This window comes from Lactuca saligna, chromosome 3, assembly GCF_052625555.1.
Source record: "Lactuca saligna cultivar CGN05327 chromosome 3, ASM5262555v1, whole genome shotgun sequence".
NCBI lineage: Eukaryota > Viridiplantae > Streptophyta > Magnoliopsida > Asterales > Asteraceae > Lactuca > Lactuca saligna.
Window position 1 is genome coordinate 226,410,602 of NC_136419.1, and position 14,279 is coordinate 226,424,880.

General features: G+C 32.9%; 1 protein-coding gene across 1 annotated transcript; it reads left to right on the plus strand.

Moving 5' to 3' along the window:
• The first annotated feature begins 2,032 nt into the window (after window positions 1-2,032).
• On the plus strand, window positions 2,033-13,796 carry ARK2 (armadillo repeat kinesin 2). Its single transcript, XM_078986632.1, has 19 exons — window positions 2,033-2,431; window positions 3,543-3,643; window positions 3,753-3,875; window positions 4,009-4,194; window positions 4,328-4,549; window positions 4,958-5,114; window positions 5,340-5,489; window positions 5,617-5,705; window positions 6,521-6,724; window positions 8,013-8,135; window positions 8,641-8,769; window positions 8,893-9,024; window positions 9,850-9,919; window positions 10,001-10,093; window positions 11,415-11,543; window positions 11,730-11,855; window positions 12,032-12,175; window positions 12,898-13,026; window positions 13,442-13,796. Exons 1-19 carry the CDS (start codon window positions 2,284-2,286, stop codon window positions 13,600-13,602), a joined length of 2,616 nt encoding a protein of 871 aa, XP_078842758.1. The 5' UTR covers window positions 2,033-2,283; the 3' UTR covers window positions 13,603-13,796.
• Window positions 13,797-14,279: the final 483 nt, after the last annotated feature.

A 14,279-nucleotide genomic window follows, 5' to 3' on the forward strand; every position in this document is an offset into this window, starting at 1 on the left:
GCCATAACAAAATAAGCTCACGTGTTTATTTAATTTGACACAACGTGGCAATATATGGACGCGACGTGGCAGTTGGCAAATGACAAACCCTATTTTTAGGGTTTTGCTCCTTATTTAAAGGAATGAGGAAGCTAGGGTTTGATCACCCTCAGCCTCCACCAGCCTCCTTAAGATCTAAGAAACCCTAATATCCTTCCTCCTTTATTAAAGCCCGTTTTGATGTTCTTTGAAGCCATTGGAGGAATAAAGAAGATGATGTGAGCTAAGATTCAACAAACAATTCCCTATCCTTTGTTATAACGCTCTTCTGGACCTAGTAAGCATCCAAGACTCGATTTTTATCATGATAGGTTGCTAGATCTTGAGCTTTGTCCCTAAATTTCATGTTCTTGTTGGTTGGAGTGGTGAGATCTCATAAAGTTTGCAAATTTATGAATCTCCAGGACATTTGGAGTATATGGTGCTTTGGATCTAGAATAAAAATGAGTTTTGGTGTCATGCATGAATTTTTAGCAATAAACCCTCATTTTGACCTAATAGGAGTTCAAGATATGCATTAGACATGCATGTCAGAAAAGCATGGATTTTTATGTTATTTATGGTGCTAGAAACCTTTTTTGGAGTGTTGGACTAGAGGTCTTCAAGATTAAGTGCTTATTGATTTAAGTAAGTTGTGTTTTGCCCCTTTTTAGATCTATGAGTGAAATCTCTATCTATTATAGAGTCTAAAGGGATAAAATTGGAAACTTTATCCACTTAGACCATAAAATGGACTATATATGAGCTTTGGAGCCCATAAAATCGACGAGAACGACTTGACCCATTAAGTTGTTACCTAGTGCCCACAAAGTGGCCTTAGGTCGCCACGATGTGGTGACTGAGCTAAGGCTTGTCTGTTTTGTTATTTAGCAGCTACGATGTGGCTAAGGATGGCCATGACGTGTCGACAAGTAAGGTGTTGCTTTTGATCGTTGAACGTTGACTTTGACCAAGTTTGACTTTAGGTCATCTAGGGTAATTTGGGAAGTATTTGAGTTGTGGATTAAGGATTGGTCCTTCTTTTGCTATATAGGTGACCTGTAGAGTCGATACTCAAAGTTGCGTTCTTTCAATTTTCATCTTGGTTTTTAGGTGAGTTTTCTCACTATGCCTATGGGTTGAAGGCATTAAGGCCGACCCATTTGTTGTGTTATGTATTTAATGTAGGATCATTGTATGATTAATTGATAATTGCATATGTTGCTATATTTGGATGGTTAGGTTGAGGCAGAAAGCCAACAAACTCGGATGGTTGGGTTGGGTACTGCTCCATGAGGTATTTTGGGAAACTCACTAAGCTTGAGCTAATATTTGTAGATTTCTTGTTTTAGGTACTTCAAATGATTGGGGAAAGATGAAATCTTGATCATACACATCCTCAGCACTTTTGATTTCTATCTGTTTTGGATACTCCAAATTTGGGATGTTTGTATTTGACACTTACGTTTTGTGGCTTGGGTTTTATGAAAACAATGAGTTTATCTAAATAAAAAACGAAACGTTTTATCGTGATTTTTGGGATAGTATAGTTTTCGTTGGTTTCAACTTTCAATGTAGAGAAGATGACATAAGGAGGCGATCCAATGATGAAGGGTGAAGAAGGATAAGGGGTCGATGGTAAAGGGATAAAGGTTTAGAGGTAAGGTGGGGTGAGTTTTTCTATATATTTTTTAAATTATTAAAATATGTAAATGGGTAAAAAGGAAAATGAAAAAATATTAGAAAGGATAAGATGGTATTTTGATATGGACTAGGGACCACCGATGCAATAATATACAAACAATACGGACAACCATGTTTCAAAATCAATACTAGGACCAATAGTGTGAATTTGGACAAACCCATGGGCCAGATTTGTAATTTACTCTTGTAAATATTTGTTAGACGTCATGTAACTTTCTGATAATCCCACACAAACAAAAGACGAGATTGTTTTTACCACCATGAAAATTGTTTGAGCATCTACCGACTACTATGTATCATCGATGTACAATTAAAACACTTCAAACGCTCTCTCTGTAGTCTTTTGTACTTTGCCTCTTCATTACGCCCTTTCTTGCACCGCAAACTGGGCCCCAATTCTCTCCCTTTGTTTGAACTCCGCATACGAGGATCAAGCACACTCTTCGAGAAAGTGAAACAGTGAGAGTAACTTCAAAATTTCAATCTCATATAGGTTTACATGAAGTAATCGGCGTCGGCAGCGGCAGAGGCGGTGGCGGTGTTCAGTTTGAATTTGGTACGATGGCTTCATATAGGAATGGGAGGGGGACGGTGAAGGTGGATCGTGTTCAACCAACTGGTTCATCGAATCTCAGAGCATCTTCTTCCTTCAAATCGAAGAATTCTATTGTTCGTCGTAGCAACTCCAGTGCTGGTTTCGAGGATTCAGGTGAGTTTTAGGTGTGTTGGCGTTTTTTTTTTTCGAGTTCAGCTTTCATTTTCGTAATGCTGATCTCTCAGACTATTCGTGATGTACGGACGCTTCTGTTAGATTTGTTTATAGTTCCATTTTTAGCAGCTGTGGTGATATTTTACTGCGAGATCCATGAACTGTTTGACTAGATAAGGCATTCTGAACGTTGTTTGTGGATTAGTTTTAGCTACTAATTTGTACAGCATATGCATTCTATCCCCTGGACACTTATTTAACAGCATTGTAGCATTAGTGCACTTAATTAGCTCTGTTATTAGACCAGGATTAATGAATACTGCTGATAGTTGTATATGACAATTAGTAATTTATATCATATAGACATGTAGCATTTAAATAACTTATTTTTGATGATGATGAAAAGTAAAATGTGATATTATAATAAACCCTGGCAATGTGAAAGCTTTATCAAGGAAGGTAGAATACTTGAATATTTGGTGTCGTATGTGTGTTACTGTTTGCATACTTGAGGATTTTGGGATGCTCTGTAATAGATTTAAAATGCATGTAACTTATGGACTTGGAGATTTTACAAGATGTAAGATATAGAATAGCATGATGATTCTTATACTTGATTAACTGACAACTGTTGTAGTGTTGTGTACATATTGTAGTCGAAAGTGATGTAATATGTGCAATATTCTCACTGTACTCTTATCCCATTCTTTTTAAAAGTTTCAAGTTGTTTATCATACCAGTACGCCTGCACTTGTATCCTAACTCTTTAGATAGATTTTAAAATAAATTCAGGATTTTGTTGGTTTAAAATTTAAATTCCATAAATGCCGATATTCGTGTTGCAACCCAGAGCTGCTGGATAAAGACTTCCGTAGCCTAGGCATTTGCCAAAAGTGTTAATGACCAAATGTAGTAACTATCACACTCTTTAAATGATTCTGAATGCTGATCAGAATTTAGAATTTAGAAGTTTTACTTTACCTTAGTTAATACCAAGGCACCAATGATCATTATTCAACATCAACAGTCTTTTTTCCCAACATGTTGGGGGTAGGTTAATGCCCTAACTACAAAGTCGATTTAATTTTGTTATCTTGAATTGGTGATATAGTTTCTGGTCGAGTTCGAGTAGCTGTCAGATTGAGACCTCAAAATGCTGAGGAGATGGTGGCAGATGCTGATTTTGCTGATTGTGTGGAATTGCAACCAGAGGTGTGACAATTATACTTCTTACAACTTAGGAGCAACTAACTACATTCTTCCAGTTAAATTTCGTTAAATTATATCATTACTTACTGTTGCAAATCTTCATTTATCTCAGTTTAAACGATTAAAACTTCGAAAGAACAATTGGGATTCAGACACTTATGAGTTTGATGAAGTGCTAACTGAATCTGCATCACAGAAGCGTGTTTATGAAGTTGTTGCCAAACCTGTAGTGGAGGTGGGTGATATCATACCATATGATAACTTATTGCTTGTCTTAATTCACATGCCTAAAGAATTTCAGTTTTCCTGTTTCTAGTTTTATGTTAAATTTTGAGGATGTAGTAATTGTTACACCCCATTGATTTCAGAGTGTTTTAGATGGTTACAATGGGACAGTGATGGCTTATGGTCAAACGGGCACAGGGAAGACTTTTACTCTAGGAAGATTGGGTGATGAAGACACATCAGCTCGTGGTATCATGGTGCGTGCAATGGAAGATATACTTGCTAACATAAGCCGGGATTCTGATTCTGTCATGATCTCATATTTGCAGGTAAATACGTTATAAACATGTGATAACTTATGATTCCTTGAGATTCCATTTCCGTTCCTTCCAAACATTCTGCCAACCAAACACCCCCTTACCTTTCTACTTTTGATCAAATTTGTTTTTAAAATATGTGCAGCTTTACATGGAGACAATTCAAGACCTCCTAAATCCATCAAATGACAACATTGCAATTGTTGAAGATCCAAAAACAGGTGATGTTTCTGTTCCAGCTGCAACTCTCGTAGATATACGAACTCATCAGGATTTCATGGAGTTATTGCGTCTTGGAGAAGCTCATCGAGTTGCTGCCAATACAAAACTCAATACCGAATCTTCCCGTAGTCATGCAATCCTCATGGTAAAATAACTCAACTCTTGTAGATTGTTTCACGTCCATTTTACCATATAGACAATCTACTTTATTTTCTTTTCTACCCATAATAGCAATCTACTTTCATTTCCTTACCCATAATAGCAACCTGCTTCAGTTTTTGTTTTATTTTACTGATGATGGCAATATGCAACCAATAGTAGCAACATACTTACAATTCCTTACGCATAATAGCAATGTACTTTCATTTTCTTCACCATATGTAACTACTAACAACTAAGTACAATGCCTATATTTATAACGGAATGTAAGTATGTTGCTATTATGGGTAGAAATTAAAGTACATTGCTATTACCTGCAATTTGCCCTTATGTGATGTTTACTATGTATATCAAAGTTGATAACTATTGCTCTTGTTTTGATACGATACGTCAGGTGCACATTAAGAGGTCTGTTACGGATATGGAATCTGAGATCACAAGTGAAAATGACCATTCTATCCACATGAGCCGTAATTCTAAGCCACCAGTTATTCGGAAAGGAAAATTAGTTGTTGTAGATCTTGCAGGCTCTGAGCGCGTTCATAAGTCAGGTGTGTATCACTTATCTTCTTGTTGGGTTCTTATAAACCCAAAGGAAGTTATCTTGACATGATCTCAACAAAAAGACTTAAAATGGTGCACCTAGTTTTAATATTTTTAATGTTATGTTTTTAAAAGTTTACTATGAGTTTAAGCATAAAAAACTGAAAACATACTAAACAGATTTTGAAACAGACCTGATAGTATATAGCTTGGATTTCTTACATCTATATCAGGAAGTGAAGGACACACATTAGAGGAAGCGAAATCTATAAATCTTTCATTAAGTGCATTAGGGAAGTGCATAAATGCTCTTGCAGAGAATAGCCCTCATGTACCCGTTAGAGATTCTAAGCTGACGAGGCTGCTTAAAGATTCATTTGGAGGCAAGTTATCTAGAAATAATACATCCAAATTATTTACTTATTCTGTTTATAACTTATATCATGTTTGTACTTGAACACTATGTACTAAAACCCTGAACCCTAAACCCTACGATTATTCTATTTGCAGGCACTGCAAGAACATCGTTGATTGTAACTGTTGGCCCATCGCCACGTCATCGTGCAGAAACTTCAAGCACTATATTGTTTGGACAAAGGGTGAGCAACTAAGCTTTTGAAGGCCTTAAAATTTAAACGGAAACTATTTTATTTATTTATTTATTTTTTTGCATAAAACTGACCATTTGTGGACACATTGTCCAGAATCTATGTATTAGTAAAAACTAAAAACATCATGCATTAGGTCCCACTCATTTCAAAATAGTTAATACTGTTACGAATGTTCACCTTTTTGTACTTTTGATCTTTTTGAGTTATACATATTTTTAAACGAGAGCTTTAGGTGCCTTTTCTTTTTGACTTTATGGGCTTGATGGGGATAGGAGGGTAAAATGGTCACGTTTCTCTGAACAGAAGGGTAAAATGGTCATTTACTCACATTCAGACTGTTCATCCAGTTGAATAAAGAAACAGCTTTGTGTATACGTACTCCACAAAAAACTACATTTACCTATATATCGCTTATTGGGAACAAAAGAAACAAGCCCTTATTATGGTAATCTATATTGGTATTTCTTATTGACTTAATGGAGAAGAACGATTTAGTAGACTAAGGCAGGGAATATAGGTTTTCCCATTAAGTCCCAATTTTACAAATTTACCCTTATTTAGTTATTTATTTTTTCTTCCATTTCCCCATGTTTGCAATGATTTCCTCAAATTAAATTTAAACATTATTCATCCAAACAACACTTAATGGAAAATAGAGAAACACAGCCTTAGCCAGACTACATGCGGCCTCTCTCTTGAGTCCAAGTGTTCAAATTTATCATAGACGCATTGTCTCTAATATGATTTTTTTTTTAATTACTTGTGAAGTAAATAGTAAATTTGTCATTTTTAATTTATTCCAGGCTATGAAGGTGGAGAACATGTTGAAAATCAAGGAGGAATTTGATTACAAAAGTTTGTGCAGAAAGCTTGAGACACAGATTGATAAACTCATTGCAGAAAACGAAAGACAACAGAAAGCATTTGAGGATGAGATTGAAAGGACAGCAATTGAAGCACAACAACGTATCTCTGAAGCTGAAATTAATTATACAGAAGCCTTGGAGGTTAGTTTGGATATGTGTTTTTGTAATTAACTTTTTCCTCTAGAATAAATTCAAGGGTTAATGTCACACATGGGTAACAAACTACTTGTTTTTTTTTTTTTTTCTTAAAACACACCATTGTTTTAGAGAAGTACAATAAGTAGACGATGAGCTATTTGTTTTTGTTCATAAAATACCCTTAAAATAAAGGTATTTTTGTAAACACAATTCCAGTTTCTTACCTTCTGATAGTACTTTTTTTAAACCAATGAATTTTGTGAAAAAAAAAAGTTTGTTAAGTATGCCTCCAAATAGTTGGTATGAATTGGAAATGCTTCATCCAGATTAAGGGGGAATTTGTGTTGAAGAATGATTTGAAAGGAATAGAATCTATCATGCTTTTGGTTGACAGGTTATGAAATGGAAGTCAATAATAAAAGTTGAATAGTTATATATATTTTCATTTATAACTAAATTTTTATTGTTTATAGTAAATGCATGCTTTTTTTTTAATTTTTGTTTATTTCAATACATAATAGAGTTATTTTTGTCTTTTAACAAAACAAAAATCAAAACCATAGCACCAAAAATGACACCAAAATGGTGTTATTTAACTCCAAATCTTTTTCCAACTCCAACCACACACTAAAACCATAGAATCAACACACACACATACACACACACATATATATATATATATATATATATATATATATATATATATAATATTATAATAATAAATACTGTATCCTTGTTACTATTATAGTATTATATTAAAGCATAACAATTATGATAAGTAATTATTATTATTATTATTTTTAATATTTATGTTATGAAAATTTGTTAAAAAAAGCTGATAACTCTTAAAAATTTATATCAATAATTTTAAATATAATATTTAATATCTTCTTCATTTTAAAGCTCTCTATTAGATTTTTATAATGATATATATTTTATAAATTAATTTCTAACTTTTACAGTAAATATATAACACTTTATGTATAAAATCAAATTTGGTGTAAACTATAAAGTGAATAGTATAACACCAGATTGGTACGTGGAGTTTATTTTCACACCAAAATGGTGTATTTTGGTGCTCCACTGGAGTTGGTCTGAGAATGGTGAAATCCATCATACACGAAATTCGAATGGTCTCTGACCATTTAGACACCGAACATGCAATGGAATGGAATCTTGAATTCCAATTCCATAGTGCCCCTCTAGTGAAGTTTGTTTATCACACAGACACTTCATTTGTTACCTTTTCTAAGCATTTCTGCTGCCTTTAAAATGTTTTATGTTGTTGTAGAGGGAGAAAATGAAATGCCAGATGGACTACATGGAATCAATTAAAAAGCTCGAGGAAAAGTGGATGCACAATCAACCAAAACGTGTAACCAATGGCTTCAGTAATGGCAATCACAGTGCAGATGTAATCATAATCCTACATAATTTATCTATGTTCTTCCCCTATTTCTTTTTTCAACGATTTGGGCTAAATGCAAGAAATATCAACATATTTTGATTACTTTCATTTATTGTTTACAGCATCCTGCATCCATTTCTATTACGAAATTATACTCATAATCTTATTCTTATTAACTTATCAAAACATTGTACTCTGAAATATCTACCCAATTATATCACTGTATTTTCAAAATTTTTCTTATCAAGAGCAGTGAAATTGCTTTGTAGTTATATGATATTACTGTAATTAGTTAAAAATTTCAAACTACACTGCTATAATAGAAAGAAATGAAGGTAGGATGTATGCTCCAACAAACACATAAATGAAAATACATTGCTATTTCTTGCATTTAAACCCAAAAGGGTTCATCCATACCAACGCAGCTGTGTTTAGATTCAAGAATCCATAGAATCTTGCTCTACAAAATTCATTTTTTCATCAGTCTCACTCACTTTCTTTATGTCACCAGGGTAATAATGATCATGCCAATGAAGATGTTACAGAATTAAAGATAATGCTTCAAAAAGAAATTTCTTTACGTAAACGGGCTGAAGAGGAGATTCACAGTCTTAGAAATTCACAATTTTGCCCTACAGAGGTCTGGTTTGTTATGATATCCAACTAGGATAAGATGTATATATATATATATATATATATTTAAACCTTTTAATTTTTTTTTAATTGAATATGTATTACATCACATATTATCCTCATGGACTAGGCAGATGCAAATGCTGATGTTGTAAAGCTTCAAAATTTATTGGACGAAGAGACTCGTCAGAAACAGAAACTGGAAGATGAGGTTTTGATGTTACAGAGTAGATTGTCTCAACTCTCTTTTGGTTCTGGTCAGGTATGTGGCTACTTTTCAATAAAGGGATAAATGCAATAAACAGCACTTCACTTTCATTCATTTGTTTGTTATATCATCCTACTTTCATTTTTTTTTTCTTGTCTTACCATTGTACTTTGAAAGATCTATCCATCTATAGCAATGGCGTCCATATACAAAGCAATTCTCATTTTGCTATAATTGAGTACTTCTTTTAAAGTAGAGTAAATTACACAAATGGTCCCTATGGTTTAGGGTAATTTGCGTGTTTAGTCCCTAACTTAATTTTTTAACTCGGAAGGTCCCTACTGATTGTTTTTGTTACACGTTTGGTCTCTGTCTTATCTAAAAAGACTATTTTATTTTTTAATTTATTTAAATAAACACACTCCCAATCCCACCTCCTCACCTTACCTTACATACCCCTACCATTTTTCCCTATTTAAATAATAGTCTTTTTAGGTAAGACAGGGACCAAGCGCGTAACAAAAACAAAGGGTAGGGACCAAGCGCGTAACATAAACAAATAGTAAGGACCTCCCGAGTTAAAAAAAGTAAGTTAGGGATCAAACGTGTAAATTACCCAAACCATAGGGACCATTCACGTAATTTACTCTTTAAAGTAAAACATTCTAAAAAAGAAAAAGAAGTTGGAAGTACATGCTACAAAATACAAATTACAATTGAGTTGATTTTTCAATGTATGCCATAATAACTAAGCAACCGAAAGTACAATGCTGTAATAGAAGGAAATGAAAGTAAGATGCTATAATACACAAAAAAAGATGCAAGTATATTGCTAGAGCTATATTAAGTTGTACCTAATTCTTTATTTCATTGTTTCAGTCTAGATACTCACAGATTGATGATCGAGGCAATGGGGAGACAACATCAATAGCCAATCTTCACGAACATGGTATGCAGGATTTGCAATTATCACCTAAAACTGATGGCTTATATTCTTCTAACTTTTTTTTTTTTAATTCAAATTACACAGTTGGATTGCAAAAAATATTGTCTTTGCTAGAGTCGGAAGATCCTAATGTACGCTTGCATGCAGTGAAGGTGGTGGCAAATCTAGCAGCTGAAGGTCATTAGTTTCTGTAACCTTCTTCACATGTTTTCTATATAGCGTTAAATGACAGAAATAGCAACATACTTTCATTTATTTGTTTATTATAGCAATATACTTCTATTTCTTTGTATACTGAAAAATCTATCAATTATAGCAATGTCTCATCTAAATACAAAACAATTTTCTCTACTATAGCTGGGTGGATTTTTTTAAGGGTTAATATCATAAAAAGACCTTATTATGTTTTTTCTAGATTAAACCTCGACATTTTTTTTTTTTTTTCTGAAAACGACCTTGTATTTTTTTTTTTTTTTTTTTTTTTCCGATTTGGCCCTTTTAGCAGTTTGAAATTTTTGTTGAATGTGAGGATTTTTCCTGAAAAAAAATAAAAAGTTAGAGGGTTTTTTTGGAAAAATTAAAAGTTTGAGGGTTTTCTGCGGAAAAAATGAAAAAAAATGCAAGGTCTTTTTCAGAAAAAACATAAAGTTGAGGTTTGATCCGGAAAAAACCCAAAATATAAGGTCTTTTATAATATTAACCTGTTTTTTTAATATATAATGTCTTAATAAGAAAAATTTGGAAGTGCTATGCCGTGATTGAGTAAAATTTTGAAATTTAAAATTTTTATAAGGAGTAAATTACTTGAATGGTCCCTATGGTTTGGGGTAATTTGCGAGTTTGGTCCCTAACTTATTTTTTTAACTCGGAAGGTCCCTACTGTTTCTTTTTGTTACGCGTTTGGTATTTGTCTTACCTAAAAAAACTATTATTTAAATAGGGAAAAATGATAGGGTAGGTAAGGTAAGGTGAAGGGGGTGGGATTGGGGGTGTGTTTATTTAAAAAAATTAAAAAATCAAGGGCAAAATAGTCTTTTCAGGTAAGACAGGGACCAAGTGCGTAACAAAAGCAAACACTAGGGACCTTCAGAGTTAAAAAAAATAAGTTAGGAACCAAACGTGCAAATTACCGTAAACCATAGGGACCATTCATGTAATTTACTCTTTAATAAGGTAAAGTTAGAAGTACAATGATGCAACTGGGTAGAATTTTCGAAGTACAATGCCTTGATAAGGATTTTTTAAAGTAAAATACTTTAATAGAAAGAAATGAAAGCAGAAGTAGGTCCCTAGTTCTTGCACTTAACCCTTCAATTTATTACATTGTTAAATAGAAAGATGTTGCATCCCCATTTTAAGATTAATTTAGATATAAAAATTGGTGTTATATTTGGTGATTTTAGATAACAAAAATGATTCCAATATATACCCAAATTCAAATTCAATTAATCATTCCTAAAAGTTAACTTAAAAGTCGATTCATGCTGTGAATGTGCAGATACAAATCAAGAAAGAATAGTTGAAGCTGGTGGACTCTCATCACTTCTGGCACTTCTTAGAAGTAGAAGCTTTGATGAAACTATTTGCAGAATAGCTGCTGGTGCTATTGCAAATCTTGCCATGAATGGTCTCTCTCTCTCTCTCTCTCTCATATTTTTTTGTTTGTAATTATATTTCATTTTATAATCAGGCATATTTCTAATGGTTGTCTTTTTAAAAATGAATAAGTTGGATAAAACCAATATACGATTAGGTAAAATGCTGTTGAATTTTCGCTAATTCGCATGTTTTAATTTGTTTGTGGTGTTTACAGAAGCTAATCAAGAACTTATAATGGGTCAAGGTGGGATTAGTCTATTGGCAATGACTGCAGCTGATGCTGAAGATCCACAGACTCTACGAATGGTAGCTGGAGCTATTGCCAATCTATGTGGAAATGGTACTGCTTATTTTCTTACTTCTATTTACTTCTTTGTTTGTTATAGAATCCTACTTTCATTTCTTCCCAATTACAATATTGTAGTTTAATAAATCTACTTAGTTATAATCATAAAAATATGTTACACAGACTATAGTGGGAATTATTTAATGAATGTATGTGGTTGCAATTTCCAGATAAACTCCAAACTCGGTTGCGATCTGAAGGTGGAATTAAGGCTTTGCTGGGGATGGTTAGGTCAAGACATCCAGATGTTCTTTCTCAAGTTGCTCGTGGAGTTGCAAATTTTGCAAAATGTGAGTCCAGAACTTCTAGCAAAGGTAATAATCAATAATTAAATAATTCTTCAGTGTGCATAAATTGATAAAGTAGTTCAAGTACAATAATGTGATTTTTTTCTGTATTTTAACTTTTTATTTTTAAACTGGATAAATGGTTTTTAGATCATAAAAAAAGGAGTATAATGGTGTAATCATTAAAAAAAATTGTTTTAATCACTACAGAACATTGTTACAGTGGCTATAAGCCCACATTTTTGTTTCTTATCAAATATCTATAATAGCTGTAAAATAGAAACAAACCAAAATTAGTCTCACTTATTTTTTGATAACAATGGGAAATATGTTATAGACATATATGACATTAAAATGGAAGAATAAATTGCAAGTTGTTTATTGAGTAAATTACTGAAAAATCGTCCCTGTGGTTTGGTTAAAATTGCATATTTGGTCCCTAACTTTTCTTTTGCACTCGGATCGTCCCTGTGGTTTGATTTTGTTGCATTTTTCGTCCCTGTGGTTTGGTCAAAATTGCATGTTTGGTCCCTAACTTTATGTATGTAAGGGACTAAAAACGCAACAAAATCAAACCACAGGGACAAAAAATGCTATAAAATCAAACCACAGGGACGATCCGAGTGCAAAAGAAAAGTTAGGGACTAAACGTGCAATTTTAAACAAACCATTGTGGTTTTTTTTTTCTTTGTTTCTAATTCTATAATGCGTACTGCTAAAAATATTGAACTGATTATAATGTGTTATAGGGAACAAAAATAATAAGTCTATGCTGATAGAAGATGGAGCACTTCCATGGATTGTACAAAATGCCAACAATGATGCATCAATAATTAGGCGCCACATTGAGCTTGCACTTTGTCATTTAGCACAACATGGTAATGTTTATTCCATTACAAATCTTTCCTTTCAACGATACAACAAGAATCTTTTTAAGAGCATTTGGTCCCTATACTTTACACAAAATCACAAATTCAATGCAAAATTTGAAGTCATTTTATATGGGGCATGGATCATGTTCGCAACAAAATGCAACCTTAAGGACGACATTGGGACATTTACAAAATTTTGGACCGAACTTGTGATTTTTGGTAAACTACAGGGATCAAATTTGTAAACTTTTTTAATTGATAAAACGGTTTAGGAACTTGTGTGTTTTGTTTGAACAATCAACTTTCTTACATACACTATTGACTTTTTCTTTTTAGCTATTTTTTATTATTATTTTACCCATTGACCCGCTAGAAATGAAAATGCAACTAAAATCGACATATTTTTTTATTATAATTTCAGAAGTAAATGCAAAAGACATGGTAAGTGGAGGTGCCCTATGGGAATTGGTTCGGATCTCCCGTGATTGTTCCCGTGATGACATACGTGCTCTAGCGCGCCGAACGTTGACTTCCAGTCAAATATTCTCTTCCGAACTTCGACGCCTACGTGTCGAGATCTGATTCGCCAATTCTGTTTCTGTGCTCTAGCTTTTCTCCTGATTAATGAATTAAAATTATATCATATTTTTGTAATGATCGTGAATTATTCCACTCTGTTGTGGTTGCCTCACGTTCGGTGTTGTTTATAGGATAACAAAAACCCGTTTTATAAACATATTGTGAATTTAGCCATTTAGTGGATTTCTGTTGGTAAATCTTATACGAACCTAAGCCAATTGGGTCAGATAAACATGTGTTGTCAGTTATGCCTTAGGCCCAAATAAATGATCTAGGGTTTGAGCAATGTGGGAGATCTAGTTCCCATGTGGATTGGGTTTCTTCTGGCAGTATATCTGATGTAATAGAGGTTCATGTGATACGGTTTAATTTTGTGAGATCGTGAGACGTATTTTTTTTTAATTTTTTTAATTTTTTTTTTAGTTAATTCAAGTTCCAAAAATAATATTTAAAAAAGGAATTTTTAGATTATTCAATTTATTTTGCTTTTTAAAATTATTTTATTGAATATGTGCAGTGTAATATTGTCTTTGAATATTTTACGAATTTAAAAAAAAGGATTTTTATTTATTATTTTTTTTAGTTAATTCAAGTTTCGAAAATAATATTTAAAAAAAGAATTTTTAGATTTTTTCATTTATTTTGCATTTTAAAATTATTTTTTAGAATATGTTAGTGTA

What these genes read in the sequence shown, in the direction of transcription:
- ARK2 (XM_078986632.1), top strand. Translation starts at nt 2,284, where the DNA reads ATGGCTTCATATAGGAATGGGAGGGGGACGGTGAAGGTGGATCGTGTT. An exon ending in TGAGCGCGTTCATAAGTCAG is followed by an intron (nt 5,115 to 5,339) that starts GTGTGTATCACT and finishes CATCTATATCAG; the next exon opens with GAAGTGAAGGACACACATTA. An exon ending in GGCAAATCTAGCAGCTGAAG is followed by an intron (nt 10,094 to 11,414) that starts GTCATTAGTTTC and finishes GTGAATGTGCAG; the next exon opens with ATACAAATCAAGAAAGAATA.